The following is a 17623-nucleotide window of genomic DNA, read 5'->3' on the forward strand; positions in this document are numbered from 1 at the left end:
AAAAAAAAAAAAAAGAAAGGTGACATGATGGGCCCAGGGCCACACAGCCCAGGTACGGTGGACCAGAGTCTTCTTTGTCACCTGGGCCAGTTCCCCCATGTCCTCCTGGGATCCATCGGTGGCCCTGAGACCCCAAGCGAGGAAGGGTGGCCGGAAGGGGCAGGCCCAGCTCTCACCTGCAGCGAGGGCACCCACGAGGGGCACCAGCGTCAGGTTCAGGGGATAGTTCCAGGGCGCAATGATGAGGACGAGGCCAAAGGGCTCCTTCCGGATGAAGGTGGAGTCCAGCTGTGTGGCCTGGGCGAGGAGCCAGGGATGAAATTAAGTGCTCAGCACCCCGACCCCTTGGCAGCCAGCTCCATCCAGAGGGGCCACCCTGTGGGAGCAAATATCCCCTGAGCCCCCGCCCGCCTCAGCCCGACCAGCTCACCAGGTTCTTGGGCACACGCTCGTCCTTCATCCAGGCCCGGAGGTTCCTGAGGGCCAGGGTGATCTCGCCCTGGCTGATGGCAACCTCAGACAGCTCCGACTCGAAGGCCGACTGCGGGAAGTGGGTGGGGTCGGGGTGGGCCAGGATTCCCAGAGTCAGCAGGAGGGTACAGCCTCCTCCAGGCAGGGCCTGCTTCCACAACTCATTCATTCATTTTCATTTGTTCATTCACTCACTCACTCCATGTTCAATGCGTGCTTCCTGTCTGAGGTCTGTCTCTGTGCAAAACAGAGGGACCTGCCCTGGGGCCGACCTTGCAGGGGGTGGTCGGTCCATGTGAAGGTGAAAACACTGACAGCTCCATTAGGATGTGACTGTGCTAGGGAAAGCACAGAGCAGGGTAGGGGTGGAGACTGCTGGAGCGTGTGGCTGTGCACAGGTGCGCACGTGTATACATCCACACGAGCACGTGTGTGTGTGCTGTTTTTACAAAGTGGCCAGTACAGGTCTCCAGGCGGCGGTCACATTTGAGCAGTGACCTGAAGGCAAGGAAGGAGCAAGTCGTGGGTACTGGGAGGCGGCATACTGTGGGCAGAGGCCCTGGCAGCTGCAAAGGCCCTGAGGTGGCTGTGAGCTTGCTCTGCTCCTGTTTAGCAAGAAGAAGAGTGGGCAAGGTGAGGGGCCAGGCGGCTGGGCAAGGGACTCCTGAGAAGAGCAGCGATGGGATCTGACTTAGGTTTTTTTTTTTTTTAATGTAAGAAAAAGTTTATTTTTTGATTTTTTGCAGAGAGAGTGTCTTGCTATGTTGCCCAGGTGGGTCTTGAACTCCTGGCCTCAAGCAATCCTCCCACCTTGGCCTCCCAAAGAGCAGGGTGGAGACTGGTCTGCAGGGGACACAGGCACAGCCGCCCTTAGGTAAATGCTGTCAGTTCCCACAGCCCAGGGGCCAGGGCCACTGTCAGGCTTCTAAGCAGGAGTGAGGAGACCCGAATCAATAGGGACATTGTCCTGCTCTCGGCTAGCCAGTGCGCCCTGCCCTCTGCACCCCAAGGGAGGAGAAATCAGCCAGGCAGCAGGCTGCAGGCCGCTGGAGAACAGGTCAGGGACACCGGGGCCAGGCTGTCTTCCTGCCGGAGGTTATGGGGTGCAGGCTCTCCCGGGTCAGGGCAGAGGGGGTGCTGGATGGGCCAGAGGACCAGCGAAGCCCAGAGAAGGGGATGCCCTGCCTGAGGTCACTCAGCGAACCAGGGCAAGGCCAGGGCTACAGCTGGCTTCCACCCAAGAGGGAGGAAGACGCCATACCCACCAGCACCTCCCAGCCACTGAGGCTGGGTGCAGGTGCCTTCCACATGGACTTTCCCACAGCCTGTGCTCTGGCCCCATGAGCCTGGTGGTCTGCCCGTCACACCTCCTAGGTCACCTGGGACCTGACTTTGGGAGACTGGCCTATTTTGAGCCAGGTTCAAACTCTGGCTCTGCTCTTCCTGGCTGCTTGCCCGCGGGCAAGAACGCGCTCTCTGAGCCTCGTCTGGCGACCACTGGGTGTGTGGTTGTCCAGCCAGATTCACCAAGGGGTTAACTGAGAGGGTACACGTGACGCTGGGCAGATGCTGCCTGCTGAGGGTGGGGACAGGGGGCTGACCAGGGCCAGAGAGAGAGACCAGGTTGAATGTTCTGGGCTACTGCTCCCTTTGTAGGGCCCTGCTCCTGCACCTGGGATGGGAAGGCAGGAGGCAGAATCTGAGCCGAACGGAGAAAAGGGACCAGATAGATGTCAGGTCAAGTCTCATGAAGGCAGGTAGGTGGCCGGTGGCAGAAGCTCAGTGGTGGCGGGGGAGTCTGTCCCCAGGGAACCCAATGGGCTGGGGAAGGTCTGGACACTATGGCCTTCGAGGCAAAGGGAAGAAACATTTTGTTCAGAGAATAGGAGCCGGGGGCAGCCCCTGGGACAGATGTCCTGAGGCAGGGGCAGGTGTCCTGAGGCAGGGGCAGGCCAGGCCCTGATGGGTAAGGGGTTGGGGGAAGTGTGTTTCTTGGGGTTCTGCCTTGGCTGCTACTGGGATTGGGAGGGGCTGAGGCCCCAGGCCTTCAGGGTCCAGACAGAGGCCATGATGCCTGCTGTACCCAGAGAGAAGCCCAAGGCCTCATAGCCTGTGAGGCCCTACCTAATGTGGCCTATGCCCCAGGCCTCCTCTTTGTTGTCGCTTCCTCTCCCACCCCCCATAGCCATGCTGGCCTCCTTGCTGCTCCTCAAGCAGAAACGCCCAGCACCTCCTGCCTCAGGGCCTTTGCACATGCTGTGCCTGCTGCCATCTCCCCAGCGTCCATGGGGAGCCTCCCCCTCCATCTTCATGTCTCTGCTCTAAGGCCCCTTCCTCAGAGAAACCTTCCCTGACCCCCACATACAAAACAGCACCCTGATCCTGGCCCCCTCTCTCCCCTTCACCCTGGGTGTGTCTCCAGGGCACATATTTCAACCCAACATGCTGTGTAATTATTATTTTTATTATTATTTTTGAGATAGAGTCTCACTGTGTTGCCCAGGCTGGAGTGCAGTGATGTGACCTTGGCTCACTGCAACCTCCACCTCCCAGGTTCAAGTGATTTTCATGCCTCAACCTCCCGAGTAGCTGGGAAGACAGGCGCCCACCACCACATCCAGGTAATTTTTGTATTGTTAGCAGAGATGGGGTTTCGCCATGTTGGTCAGGCTGGTCTTGAACTCCTGGCCTCAAGTGATCTGCCCACCTCGGCCTCCCAAAGTGCTGGGACTACAGGCGTGAGCCACCACACCCGACCTCGCTGTGCAATTATTTATTTGCTGTTTTATTGTCTCTGACAGGTCAGCTTCGTAGGTATGGGAACTTTGTTTTATTCTCTGCTGTATATCCAGAGCCTAGAACAGTACCTGGCACGTAGTACCTGGCACATAGTAGGTGCTCAGCAAATAGTTGCTACATGAATACAGAAATGAATGACTGGATGAATGTGCAAGAGCGGCTCTGGCCTAGGGGAGGAGCTGCTTTCAACTCCCCTTCATGGAGGGCGCAGCTGCCTTCATCCTCCTCTCTCCCAGCTGCCCTCCATGCCCCCCTGCCCCTGGTGCACCCTCTCATATCCCCAACCCCGGCCCACCTTGTGCAGGTCCTGGGCCAGTGCGTCATGCAGAAGCTGCTTGTTTTCTTGCAGGAAGCGGCCCAGGCCTCGGAGCTGCGCAGCCCGGAACTCAGCCGACCGCGTGCGCCCCGTGTGGAAGGCCTCCCGCAGCCGCCGCAGCGTGTCCTCAAAGGGGTCCATCCTGCCAGATGGGGAGGCATGAACTGGGTGGCCAGGGCTGCCCCTCCTTCACAGGCACCACCCAGCCGCCCCAGGGTCTGGGCACCCCTGACCTGCCTGCACCCACAGGGGCTCACAGACACCTCTACCTCACACACACACGGGGACCCACTCAGATGGCCCCACGGGGACTGAGGCTGCCTGCGACCCCTTACCCCCAACAGTGAACACTCCCAGACACACATGAAGCCCCTCGCACCACTCCCCTCCGCATGGACCTGGAGGCGGCTAAAGGATTGGATATGGGCTTGGGGACAGCTGCTCCACCACAGCCCCCCGAGGGTGAGCAGCAGGCAGAGCGCCACGCTTCTTCCTGCCGCACAGAAATTAACCCCAAGCCATGGCCTCTGCCCTGCCCTGATGCCCCTCCTGGAGGCGGGGCGGCCTCACCCCCGACAGCCTGAATGGAGTAAGCGGGAGCTTGATGAGTAGAGGGGGTATCCCACCCACTGCCACCATGGCCACCACCTGGGAGCACTCCAGACACAGAATTCTCTATCTTCCCCTGTCCCCAGCCTGGGGGCACTGCCCAGGGAGGCCAGGCCAGTGGGCAATAGCCTCCTCTCCCTGTGCCTCAGCTTCTGCAGGAAGAGGGGAGAACACCTCGGGCCTCCTGGAGGCGCTGCTGTCCACCCCGCCTGGGCTGTGGTGCTGGGAGGCAGAAACAGCTGTGGGGGAGAGGATTGGGGGTGGGAGAGGGCGTTCCTGCCTCCATGCTGGTACCAGCCAGGGCTGGCAGGCAGGGTAAGGGCCTAGACATTCCCCCGAGCCCTGCCTGTTTACTTGAAACTTGAAGTTCATCGGAGGAGCGCTCTGGCGCACTCGTTCCTCGGCCTGGTGCCAAGGACCCGTGGGGACCCTTTCCTCCTTCCCTCTCTGAGTCCCTTTCCTCCAGATCTCAGCTTGGTCGATGCTTCCTCCAGGCAGCCCACCCAGATTACGCCCTCATCCACTGTCACAGTGGCCCCTTGACTCTGCTCCCCACCGTTCTGAGTTTTGCTATGTGATAAATATCTGGTTACATTCTACCCACCTCCCAACCCTGTCCACATCCCCCTTACTTCCTCCTCATTAGAGTGGGAGCAGGCCCCTCTGTGCCTACTTATTTGAGACCTAGTGCTCGAAGCCTGTCATGTTACTGGTGTGGTGATGGCACCTGCCAGCTGATAATGAGACCACACAGTCCGTTCCGAGCCCAGGGCCCAGCGTCCATGAGCACAAGGCTGTGGGTGATTATTAAGTGGCCACCTTGAGGGCGGGACCTGCTTCGGTCTGCAGGATGGCCCTGCTGGACCAGTGTGCTGCTGACAGCCTCGTCGGGTTACCCAGGCCAGCCCTCAGCTGGAGTGATTGGGCGGCGGGGGCAGACAGGCTGAACCCACCATCTTCCTGCTCTGACTGGGAGAAGCTGGGCAGCTGCCCGCACACAGGACAGGCACCACGGTCCCCACAGGGGATGGCCCGTCACGGGAGCAGGACTGAGGCCCAGGAGCCAAGAACGAGCCTCTCAAGCCACCATCAGGCCTGTCTCCGGGCTCTGCCTCTTACTGGTTATGGGACCTTAGGCAAGTAACTCACCTTCTCTGCCTCAGTTTCCTCATCTGTGAAATGGGGATGCTAATGGCACCTGGTGTCATTGTGAGGATTAAATGACATCAGGCTGCATAAAATGTTTGCTGTTGTGCCCACAGAAAGTACTCGACAAAGGTCAGCTCTGGGTGTTCTGCTAAGTAGCCTGCAAATATTTATCTCCCCCAACTCCGCACTCTCCTGGGTCATTCTCCATTCTGCTCTCACCTTCAGACTTCTGCCGATGGTCAAAGGCAAACCACGCCTGCACCCCTCTCGCCCTCTGTAAGAATCTCTGCAGAAACCACAAAAATGCAAGGCACGTAACGTGAATGGGGGACTGTGGGCTGGGAGCTCTGCAAGGGATGGAGTTCTGCATGGAACATTCCAGAACCCTCCTAGCAACACTGAAACCAACTCACCGGGGCCGCAGGACACATCTCTCCCACAGGGCAACCAGCCCTGGCATTGCCCCTACGGGTCACTCACTCTGGACTGAGGCCCCCAGGGAGTTCCCAGCAGGGGACAGGGAGCTGGGCAGGACCCTGGCAAGCGGAGAAGCCAAGGCTGCCTTCCGCCTGAGATCGGGGGATCCGGGGCCTGTGACCCACCGAGGGTGCGGGGCAGCCATTGTGGTCACACGGAATAGGGAACTCCTGAATCAGGCACTGGGCTGGCGGCCCCCAAGCCCACCCCCGCGGCGCCTCTCCCACAGTGTGAGGTCATGAGGAAGTTGTGTGTGATCCCCGTGCCTGCCCTTACTCATTTCACCACCACGGCTGCCTACTGCGGGGCCGCTGTTCACCCCACTGAAGGAGATGGAGGCTGAGGCTCAGAGAGGGCCAGAGCTTGCCTGATGCCACCCAGCTCCTCACACTGGAAAACCCAAATCCAGAAGGGCAGAAGGCTACCTACCCGGGCTCCCACCTCCCTCATAGTCCCCTGGGGACGGGCAGCTAAGTCCTTGGGGGAAGGGACACTGGGTTGGGGCCTGGACAGCAGACCCAGGGCCGGGTGGACTCCGGCAGGCCGGCTGTGGGAGGGGTGCCCAGTGACGGGAGTCTCTTGTTGTTTGGATTCCATTTCCTTGGCCTCCCTCCTCACCGTTGCTGCCACTCCCCACAGTGCTTGGGTTGTGGGGTCTAAGACCACCTCTTGCCTCCTGGGGCTGAGCCACTGAGGTCCGGGGGCTGATGGGCCCAAGGGTCTCTGGGCATGGCCCCCCATCACAGGCTGAGGCGCATCTGGCCCAGACCTGCGGCTTCTGGGGTTGGGGGGAGTTGCCACATCATTTGGTGATGAAGACAGTGGCTCTGTTTTCTCTGGCCTGAGGGCCGGGGCAGGATCAGCCACTTCCCCCCAAGGCCGCAGGCCTCTAAAAGCAATATTCAGGTGCCCGCACGCTGGGCACTATGCCAGCCTGGTGCTCACCGCAGGTGCCCACAGGCTCTGGGAACAGAGCGGGGAGGAACGGGGACGACATATCACAGGGAGTGAACGGCTGGCCAAGCTGCTGCCCCCAACCTCACAGCAGGGACCGTCCTGCTGAGGGACCATCCCCGGGCAGAGACCCCCTGCTCGTTCACACCCCGGCCCGTCAAGTGGGTTGGATTCCAAGGAAACGGAAGCTCTGCCTGTTCTCTCATTCTTCCTGCCTCAGTTTCCTCATCTATACCATGGGCCTTCTAAGAGCATCCTCTCAGCACGGTATGGTCTGGGGGCCCAATGACCTGGGTTCGAACTGCAGCAACCACGTGTGAGTGGGGATACCTTGGGCAGGTTGCTTGACCTCTTTGTATTCACTTTTCCCGTCTGTAAAATGGGGCACCGGCTGTAGCCCCCACACCATTGTCGGGAGAATTCAAGCACTGGGAGCCCGGGAAGTGCTCAGTGTCCACGGAGGATGGACGTACAGAGGAGGGCTGGGGGCGGCCCCTGGGGCAGGGGCCTGAAGAGACCTAGATCCAGGGTGGGTGCTGGGGAGACACGGACATCACCCTGAGACCCAACTGGGGACTGTGATGTGGTGACAGAGGGACTGAACATGGTGAGTAGAGGGCCTGGGGGGGCCCCCATCAGGGCAGCCAGAAGGCGGGGATCACCAGGTCAGCTTCAGGGGACCCACCGGCCCAATACCACAGGGTCTCCGATTCTGATCTCCTGCAGTTTAACTTCCTTAAACAAACATGATGAGAGGCTGTGGTTTTGACCTGAGTTCCCGTACTAGGCCCCAACAGACAAGACCAAACCAAAATGGAGGCACTTATGCCAAACACCACGTCATCAAACTGAAGCTTTAAGGAAGCAGATAGAGCCCAAAACAATAGACAAGTTTCTCCGGGAAGCGGGAGATTCCAGTCCACCCGGGCTGGGGTCGTCAGGAAGTCCCCTCTGCCTTAACCCTTAGAAAAAAGCCGTCTGCAGCGACCTGGTGTCTCCAGCGACCCAGCATTAGGTAGTTTGCTGTTTCCTATTTTTCTGTTTCCTCCTTCTTGCCTCACGAACCCCCTGTTCCGCCACAGCCTGGTGGGAACTTTCATTCCATTTTGTAGAATGGAGGCTGCCCAGATTCACAAATCATGAATAGAAGCCAATTTGATCTATAACTAAATGTGTTGTCATTTTGTCTTTTGATGGCCTTAAGCTGGATTTTCATGAGGTCTCCCAAAGCTCGGCAGCCCCTCCCTTCCATGGGGTCCCTGGGGAGACAGGGACCAGCGCATCCCCGCGTTTGTGGCTTGGGCCGACCCAACCCTGGGCCACAAAGCGGCTGAGCAGCCTCGGCTCCCTGATGGGGCACAGTTCCCGGGATGAGAAGGGCCTCCTGCAGGCAGGGCGGGGCTGGCTGGCTACTCCTTCCTTGGACCCTGACAAAGTCCATTGCTAAGAACAATTCTTTCCCAGAGTCATTCATTGCCACGTCCCCGCATCAGTGCTGGGCGTGCAGGCTGGTGCCCAGGAAACAGCTGCTGCTGGAAGAGATACTTGACCCCCTGCAGGGAAGGGGGGCACAGTCCTTCCTGGGGCAGCTGGGCCCAGAACTGGTCCCTTGGTTCCCTTGGAGGGTGTCTGGGAATCCCAGAAAGAGGAGCCGGTGGCAGCCCAGCTCGGACAACGGAAGGGTGCCTGCTAGCCAGTGGGGTGCCCGGGACTTCGCTGCCACTCCCCAGCCCTGCCTCTCCTCCTTCTGCTTTCTCCCCCAGCAGGCAGGCAGATGAGCTCAGCCAGGACATGGCGGCCCCTGAGTGCAGCTGCCTGTGGCTAGGCCCGCCTGGGCTGCCTGCAACCCACAGTTGCTGAGCTGGACTCTGGCCCTGACTGCTGGCCCGCTACAGCCCCAGCCTCCCCGGGATACTGTACCTGAGGCTCTGCCAAGCTGCCCTTCCTCCTGGCTGTCTCACTCTGCCTGGCAGTCCTGCTGTTAAGAAATGTCCAACCCAGGGCCAGCCCCCAGGAGGCGGAGTTGCCTTGGCCTCAGGCCTGACTCTGGCTCTGGGCAGGCTGGAGACTGCAAGGCGAGATTTCACCACCACCTCCCTCGGGGCCTCCATATCTCCTCCCAGACCACAGAGAAGGAGTCAACGCCCAGAGGGCGCCAGGCTAGAGATGCACAGCAGGGATGAGCTCCGAGCTGAGGGCCAGCCTGAGGACGAGGAGTGGGGCCGTGGCCCTGGGAATCCTGGTGTGGGGAGGGGAACTATCATTGTATCAATTATACTATATTATAATATTAGTGGAATGTTATATTCTGTGGCCCAGAATAGCAAGGAAGTCTCCACCCCCCACTCCCAGGCTTTGCTCAATGCCTCCCTAAGGAAGGAGACCACTACTACTCCTGCTGCCCTCCTCCCACCGCCTGGCCTGGTTTACAAGACAGGAGGAAAGAGAGAAAGCAAAAAGTTAGAAAAAACAGAAGTAGGCCGGGTGCGGTGGCTCAAGCCTGTAATCCCAGCACTTTGGGAGGCCGAGACGGGCAGATCACGAGGTCAGGAGATCGAGACCATCCTGGCGAACACAGTGAAACCCCGTCTCTACTAAAAATACAAAAAACTAGCCAGGCGAGGTGGTGGATGCCTGCAGTCCCAGCTACTCCGGAGGCTGAGGCAGGAGACTGGCGTAAACCCGGGAGGTGGAGCTTGCAGTGAGCTGAGATCCGGCCACTGCACTCCAGCCTGGGCGACAGAGCGAGACTCCGTCTCAAAAAAAAAAAAAAAAAGAAAAGAAAAAACAGAAGTAAGAGAAATAGCCAGAAGACCTTGACTTGACACCACCACCCAGCCCTGGTAGTTTAAAAAAGTAATAATAATAATATCAACCTCTGACCTAAACTACTTGTGTTATCTGTAAATTCCAGACATTGTATGAAAAAGCATTTGTAAAACTTTCTGTTCTGTTAGCTGATGCACGTAGCCCCTAATCACATTCCCCACACTTGCTCGATTTATCACAACCCTTTCACGTGGACCCCTTAAAGTTGGAAGCCTTTAAAAAGGCCAAGAATTTCTTTTTCGGGGAGCTCGGCTCTTAAGACAGAAGTCTGCTGACGCTCCCGGCTGAATAAACCTCTTCCTTCTTTAACCTGGTGTCTGAGGAATTTTGTCTGCAGCTTGTCCGGCTACATTTCTTGGTTCCCTGATCGGGCACCAAGATGATTAATGGGTGTTCAAGGCAGCCCCTTAGGCAGCTTATGCCTCCCTGTAGAGCATCCCTGTGGAGGACTCCAGCCAGCGTGAGTGATGCGGATCCTGAGAGCGCTCCCGGGTAAGCATTTGCCCCGGTGGGATGCCTCGTCAGAGCAGTGCACAGCAGGCCCCCGTGGAGGATCAATGCAGTGGCTGAACACTGGGAAGGAACTGGCACTTGGAGTCCGGACATTTGAAACACGGTGAGACTGGTCTTGGGAACTTGCCTACTCCATCTGAGTGGAAGCGTGGCCTGACCACCCACAGTATGCCTTTGTTGGCACTTTGGGTTTTGTTTTGATTTTGACTTGGCTTAAATTGCTTGACGAACAGGTGTGCCTTTAACGACACTTTGGTTTTAGTTTTGATTTTGATTTAGTGTGAATTAGCTGAGTGAGTGACCTTTTACTCTTTCCTTCTTGTAGTGTGAATGTTGTTTCGTCTCGAGAGAAAAATAGGTCAGACACAAAGTAAGCCCACTCCGCTAGGAACTATGTTAAAAAAAAAGTCAAAAAAAGAAAACAAAATAAGAGAAAAGTCATCAAAACATCAAAACTTACTCTATTTTTGTTTGTTTTTTGTTTTTTACAGGCGGAGTCTCCCTCTATTGTCCTAGCTGGAGTGCGTTGGTGCGATCTCCGCTCACTGCAAGCTCCGCCTCCCGGGTTCACACCATTCTCCTGCCTCAGCCACCCGAATAGCTGGGACTACAGGCGCCCACCAGATACCCGGCTAATTTTTGTATTTTTAGTAGAGACGGGGTTTCACCGTGTTAGGCAGGATGGTGTCGATCTCCTGACCTCATGATCTGCCCGCCTTGGCCTCTCAAAGTGCTAGGATTACAGGTATGAGCCACCGTGCTCAGCCAAAACTTACTCTATTAAAATGCATGTTACGAAAGGTTTTGGAAGGGATTATAGAGTTAAGTTAACCCCCGTCCCCCCCAAAAGAGGCTGAGAACTCTCTGTGAATTAGAATTGCCCTTTTTTGGTGTTGGATGGCCGACCGAAGGTATAGACAGGGAACAATTGGCAATGTATTTAAGGTGGTGACAAGAGTCAGAGGACAGCCAGTGGACCCAGATCAATTTCTTTATATTAACTCATAGTTAAATATAACATAAACAAAACCCAGCATAAATCCAGCCCTATTTAACAGCTTATTGCAAAAGAAAAACAAAAAAGCTGAAAGTGAAAGTAAGAGCAGTTTCGCCAGTAGACACAGAGTTAAAAGGAGAGTCCCAGAAACAGCAAGAGAAGCCAGTGTTGTAGGAGCCGCCAGAGGTAACAGAAATTTTTTCTCCATATGCCCCAGCCTACCCCCCTTTACCGAGGCCAACAGCCCTCCCAGAAATGAGATTCAGGAGCTAACACGCCCCAGGTCTCACCTCCAAGGGGAGGATCGGAGCCTTGAGAGGCCAGGGAAGGAAGTCAAGATAGTCAAGCGGGCCGTCTCAGATCTGGCCATCCTCAAGCTACACAAATGCCTCTCAGGGAGACACGAGGACCTGTCTATTATGATGACCAGGCCCATGTCTGGGGACAGGGCAACAGACTTTCATCTATCAGCCCTTTTCTTTTTTTTCTTTTTGAGACGGAGTCTTGCGCTGTTGCTCAGGCTGGAGTGCAGTGGCACGATCTCGGCTCACTGCAAGCTCCTCCTCCCGGGTTCACTCCATTCTCCTGCTTCAGCCTCCCAAGTAGGTGGGACTACAGGTGCCCGCCACCATGCCTGGCTAATTTTTTTTTTTTTTTTGAAGATGGAGTCTCGCTCTGTCACTCAGGCTGGAGTGCATTGGCTCCATCTCTGCTCACTGCAAGCTCTGCCTCCTGGGTTCATGCCATTCTCCTGCCTCAGCCTCCCAAGTAGCTGGGACTACAGGCACCTGCCACCAGGCCCAGCTAATTTTTTGTATTTTCAGTAGAGACAGGGTTTCACCATGTTAGCCAGGATGGTCTCGAACTCCTGACCTCATGATCCACCTGCCTCGGCCTCCCAAAGTGCTGGGATTACAGGCGTGAGCCACTGCGCCTGGCCTATCAGCCCTTTTCAACCACTAAACTGGAAACACCCTGAACCCGCCACCTTGCTCTTGGTATCAGAGAGTCCTGTCAAGCATGACTGAGCAGAGGTGTTGGACTCAGTTTACTCTGGCAGACCTGACCTCCGGGACTAGTCTTGGGCATCAGCAGACTGGGAGCTGTATGTGGACGGGAGCAGCTTCATCAACCCACGAGGAGAGAGAGACGCAGAATATGCGATGGTAACCCTGGACACCGTCGTTAAAGCCAGATCGTTGCCCCAGGAAACACTTCAGCCCAGAAAGCAGAGCTCATTGCTTTCATCCAGGCCATAGAACTCAGCGAAGGTAAGACTGTAAACATTTACACTGACTCTCGGTATGCCTGTTTAACCCTCCAAGTGCATGGAGCATTATATAAAGAAAAGGGCCTGCTGAACTCTGGCAAAAAGGACAAAAAGGATCCGGAGAATGCAACTCAGTGTCAGCATTTGCAGAGGTACCAAGAGGCACTTCTGCAGAGGCTAAGAGTTGGTAAAAAGAAAGCCATTAATATAAGAAAAATTTCAGGGCCAGGCGTGGTGGCTCACGCCTGTAATCCCAGCACTTTGGGAGGCCGAGGTGGGCGGATCACGAGGTCAGAAGATCGAGACCATCCTGGCTAATGCGGTGAAACTCTGTCTCTACTAAAAATACAAAAAATTAGCCGGGCCTGGTGGCAGGCGCCTGTAGTCCCAGCTACTTGGGAGGCTGAGGCAGGAGAATGGCATGAATCTGGGAAGCAGAGCTTGCAGTGAGCTGAGATTGAGCCACTGCACTCCAACCTGGCGACAGAGCGAGATTCCGTCTCAAAAAAAAGAAAAAAAAGAAAAATTTCAGAAGTGCTTCAAGGAGCTGACAAGAGCCTAAGTCAGTTTTGTAAGAGACTCTATGAAGCATTCTGGCTTTACACCCCATTTAACTCTAAGGCTGCTGAACGTCAGCATATGGTGATTACTTCATTTGTAGGGCAAGCCCAGGGTGACATCAAGCGGAAGCTGCAGGCGTGAATGCCACCCAGGCTATAAAAGTGGCCACCAACGTGTATGTTAACTGTGACCAGGGAACAAAACGGGAAAGAGCAAAAGCAACAAGCATGGCGGCTAGGCACGCCAAAGGTTAAATCCCTCTCCCCAGCCCAGCTCTATCTAAAAAAAAAAAAAAAAAAAAGGAGGCTAAAGACCGGCACCAGGAGAACCAGGAGAAGAGCAAAAGAAAAAAAAGACTAAGAGTAAGCGTAAAAAAAGGAAATCAAAAGGAAATAGGAGAGACAGACAACAGTGCGCGAGGGCAAGGCCCATGCCGTTGCCTGACCCCGCCAGCTGGACATGGGAGCAGAAAAACTCAGAAAAAAAAAGGAAAGTAAATTAAAGGCTTAAAGAAAAAAAGCCAATCTGCTGGCAACAGCTCTTATTTTTTTTTTTTTTTTTGAGATGGAGTCTCACTCTGTCACCCAGGCTGGAGTGCAGTGGCCAGATCTCAGCTCACTGCAAGCTCCGCCTCCCGGGCTTACGCCATTCTCCTGCCTCAGCCTCCCGAGTAGCTGGGACTACAGGTGCCCACCACCTCGCCCGGCTAGTTTTTTGTATTTTTTAGTAGAGACAGGGTTTCACCGTGTTAGCCAGGATGGTCTCGATCTCCTGACCTCGTGATCCGCCCGTCTCGGCATCCCAAAGTGCTGGGATTACAGGCTTGAGCCATCGCGCCCGGCTAACAGCTCTTATTAAAAAAAATTAACAATGTGAGAGGACATGGATGGAGATGCAGACGTGGAAGAAGTCAAGTTGGTCAAGGATTCAAGAGCTGGACAAGGCTAGAGAAAGATTAATGTGCCAGATACAAAAAGAAAGAAAACTAGAAAGATAAATGTTCAGAAGGCAATGAGGGAAATGGCCAAGGCTGCAAGACAAAGAGGCCATCGGCCAAGGGCTGCCACGCCTTGGAGGAACCAAATTCTGACCTGATCAGGCTGGCAGAAGCTGGAGGATGTGAGGAATAGGACAGACCCGGCACCTTCTCATTAGGCTCCCAGGAGCCCACGGTCACATTAGAACTTAAAGGCAGCAGGATTCGGCCGTATCTGGATTCCAGTTTCTCACCGATGGCTAAGCCACTAGATGGAGTTACAAAAGGGGCAGAAAACGAACCCTCCTCTGGGAAACTGAACAGGAGAAGGAGCCCTGCCTTGTGAAAACCTGCTTGTAGACTTTACAGAACTGCCCCGTGCCGGAGGCTGTCGGTACATGCTAGCGCTTGTTTGCACCTTTTCAGGATAAGTTAAAGCTTTCCCCACCAGGACAGAAAAAGTACAAGAAGTGACTAAAGCACTGTTAAAAGACATTATCCCCAGGTTTAGACTGCCTCTAACTTTAAAGTCAGACGATAGGCCGGCATTTGTAGCTAAAATAGTGCAAGATTTAACAGGACTGTCAAAAATCAAATGGAAGAGACACACAGCCTATTGGCCGCAAAGTTCAGGAGAAGGTGAAATGCGTGAATCAGACACTTGAGCAGCTACTGAAGAAATATTGCCAGGAAATTTCATTTAAGATAGAATCAGGTTTCTGCCTATGGTCCTCCTCCGAGTCAGGTGCACCCCCACCAAACAAACTGAGTATTTGCCCTATAAGATTTTGTTCGGTCGGCCACTCCCACATCATAGGTCAAATTAAAGGTGACCTCCAAGAACCAGGGGAATTAACCTTAAGAAACAAATGCAGGCTTTAAGAATTGCCAAAGTGTTCATAATTTAGGTACATAAAAATGCCTATAAGCCTGATACCCCTTTAAATCTAGTGACTCTGTTTAGTTAAAAAGTAAAATCTAATTTCTCTAAGACCCATATAGGATAGGCCCTGTACTAAAATCTTGTCCACTCCCACTGCTGTTAAACTTGCATGTGTTGTGTCTTAGATTCATCACAGTCAGCTAACACTGGCAGCTCAGGACAAGTAGACCAGCCAGCAGGACGCAGATCATCCAATCCAGCTGATCTTGAGACGACACCAAGCTGCTGCTGAGGACAACAGCCTTGCTCTGGTCACTCTGGAGGCTGACCAGTTTACACACGGCTGAAGTTTGAGGACTCGTCAAGCAAGTCATCTTCCCCATGCTTGCTTGATTTATCACGACCCTTTCATGTGGACCCCTTAAAGTTGTAAGCCTTTAAAAAGGCCAAGAATTTATTTTTCAGGGAGCTCAGCTCTTAAGATGCAAGTCTGCCGATGCTCCTGGCTGAGTAAACCTCTTCCTTCTTTAATCTGGTGTCTGAGGAGTTTTGTCTGTGGCTCGTCCTGCTACAGCCTACCCAAGACTCAGTTTCCCCTTCTGCAAAGCAAAGAGGTCACACCCAAAGGTGACTAGAGTCTAGAAATACCATCTCAGGGACCACGCCTCATGCCTGCTCCTCTCCCAGCGCCCTGTGCTTCTGTGTCCCTCCACATCACCCCACGGGCCACCCCATTCATACAGCCTGTCTTCCCCCAGATCTAACATTTTACAAACGAGGAAGTGGGGGCAGAAGGCGTAGGATGTGAATATGGGGGGTGTGTGTGGCAGGGCTTCTTGCTCCAGAGCTGGGTCTGCACCCATCCTGGATGTCCCCTCTGCCCCCAGGAGGAGTGCCTCCCTCTCTGCTTAGGATCGTGGTCGTGATGCCACGGTCATCTTGGTGGTTCCTGGAGTCTCGATCCTCTCAGGTTTGGCATAGGCAGCTGTGCCAAAGCCTGTCCCTGCCTGCCCCCAGCCCGCCGCAGATACACCTGTCTGAGCCAGCACACTGCAGGGATGATGTGCAAGCTGCTGTGGATGTGGACAGGCAGGGGACAGGGTGACAGGTGTCGGGGAGGAGCCTCCTCTAAACTCCTTCCTGGGCCTGCCGCTGCTGCCATCTCCCTGGTGCCCTGGGTCTCCGTGGCTCCTGGCCCTGGGGCCTCTGGGCCAACCTGGCACCCGGGAGGTGCTCATCATGGCCCCCACCTGCCAGCTCCCTGTCTACCTGGGAGGGCGGTGAGGTCTTCTGGACCACGCCCACACTGGTGGTCTGTGAGGATTTAGATAGGGTAACAGTGAGGGACTGCAGAGTCCCTGTCCTCTGTGTGGGATGGAGCCCCCAGCCACTGCCAGTCACGTGGCTCAGCATGTGACAGCCCAGCCCTGCCGTTCTCTGGAGCTCAGCCAGATCGAGCGGGTGCCAGGCAGGGCTGGGCGGGGGCTGAGTCTGGAGGTCTCAGCTGGGAGTGAGGCCCAGAGAGGGCAACCACTGGTCTAAGGCCACACAGCAAATCAGGGACCCATCTTGGTGGGTACTGGCAGGTGGGAGGGGTGTTTCAGGATCCCGAGGGCCCCCTCCCTGGCCAGGGAGCTGTTGAGGAATTTCCCCCAACTCACAGGGGCTGAACTTGTCATGAATGCAGGAGCAGCTGGGAGGAGGCCCCCGAAGAGGCCTGTCCTCCTGGGACAGAACTCCTAGCCTGCCCTGGGAGTGAGGCTCCCCTCCAGGGAGGCCACACACCTCCCAGGAGGGCTGGGCCCTCCCCAGTCTGGGTTGGGTGCCCCTCACTACTCCTCAAAGCTTCAGAGGCTCAGTGGGGCCTGGGAGTCCCGTCCTTGTTGAGGCGAGCCCAGGGTAAATGGGGAACCCTTTGCGTACGGCACCAGGAGGACTCATTCTTGAAGCCAGCTCTGGGGTGAGGGGGCTCTGCCAAGGCCCAGGCCAGCCAGGTGGGGCGGATGGAGGGGAGCTCAGGGATCTGGGCCAGACAACTGCAGCCCCGCCCGCCCTGCCTCCTCCTCGCTGGGCTGACGCTTCCCCTCTTTGGGCCTCGGAGTTCCCATGTGCGAATGGGGCTGACTAAGTCCCGGGGCATCTGTGGATGAATGAGAGAGTTCGGTGGGCACGTACCTCAGCGCCTGGCATGGAGGGCGTTAAGCGTGAGGTCTGGGCTTAAATCCTGGTTCTGTCACTTACCTGTGTGACCTAGGTTAGCGTCTTAACCCCCCATGCCTCTGCCTTCCCATCTATAAAATGGGATGTGTAAGAAGAACGTACCCAAGTGATTGTGAGACCAAAACAAGTCAGTCCATGCACGTGGGCCTGGAACTGTGACCATTCCAAGTGCGCCTGCCCCTCTGGAGGGGTCTGAGAGCTACCATCCAGACTCCAGGACAGCAGCATGGGCAGCGCATGAGCATGGCATCAGGTGGAATCATTCATTCATTCATTCATTCATAATTCATTATTCATTCCCTCACTTCTCAGACACACACCCTGAGCCTGGCATCTCACTGCCTTACCTGCCCACGAGTAACCTTGAACAGGTCACGTTTTCTCACTGGGCCTCAGCTTCCCCAACTATAAAATGGGGCTGACTCTAGCTGCCTCACATGACTACTGTGAGGGTGAAACGAGAGCCGACCTGATGGCACTGGCAGGGCACCTGGTGCCCAGGAGGCGCCCAGAGCATGTGAACGTCCTCCTGCCCCTCTCCCTGCCCTCCTGAGGAAGTAGCTGCCCAGGCCTTGGCCCTGAGGCCCTGGCCCTGCCTC

General features: G+C 55.7%; 1 protein-coding gene and 1 long non-coding RNA gene across 4 annotated transcripts in view; one reads left to right on the plus strand and one right to left on the minus strand.

Moving 5' to 3' along the window:
* Window positions 1-8804, minus strand: part of ALDH3B1 (aldehyde dehydrogenase 3 family member B1) — an 18903-nt gene extending 10099 nt beyond the window's left edge. Inside the window, exons 1-5 of one of the 3 annotated variants that reach the window (XM_023186558.2) lie at window positions 8696-8804; window positions 5564-5630; window positions 3566-3728; window positions 431-541; window positions 177-297 (exon numbers count right to left, since the gene is read on the minus strand). In XM_023186558.2, coding sequence (XP_023042326.2) covers window positions 177-297; window positions 431-541; window positions 3566-3727 — 394 coding nt within the window. In that variant the 5' untranslated portion in view covers window position 3728; window positions 5564-5630; window positions 8696-8804. The remainder of the gene's footprint in view (window positions 1-176; window positions 298-430; window positions 542-3565; window positions 3729-5563; window positions 5631-8695) is intronic. The other 2 variants (XM_023186559.2, XM_023186560.2) reach the window with 2 other exon arrangements.
* Window positions 8805-11226: 2422 nt separating this feature from the next.
* On the plus strand, window positions 11227-15311 carry LOC111522452. Its single transcript, XR_002725249.1, has 3 exons — window positions 11227-11300; window positions 12162-12385; window positions 14990-15311. It is a non-coding gene; the product is annotated as an uncharacterized LOC111522452 (long non-coding RNA).
* The last annotated feature ends 2312 nt before the right edge of the window (window positions 15312-17623 follow it).

Source organism: Piliocolobus tephrosceles, chromosome 13, assembly GCF_002776525.5.
Source record: "Piliocolobus tephrosceles isolate RC106 chromosome 13, ASM277652v3, whole genome shotgun sequence".
In the NCBI taxonomy this organism is placed as follows: Eukaryota; Metazoa; Chordata; class Mammalia; order Primates; family Cercopithecidae; genus Piliocolobus; species Piliocolobus tephrosceles.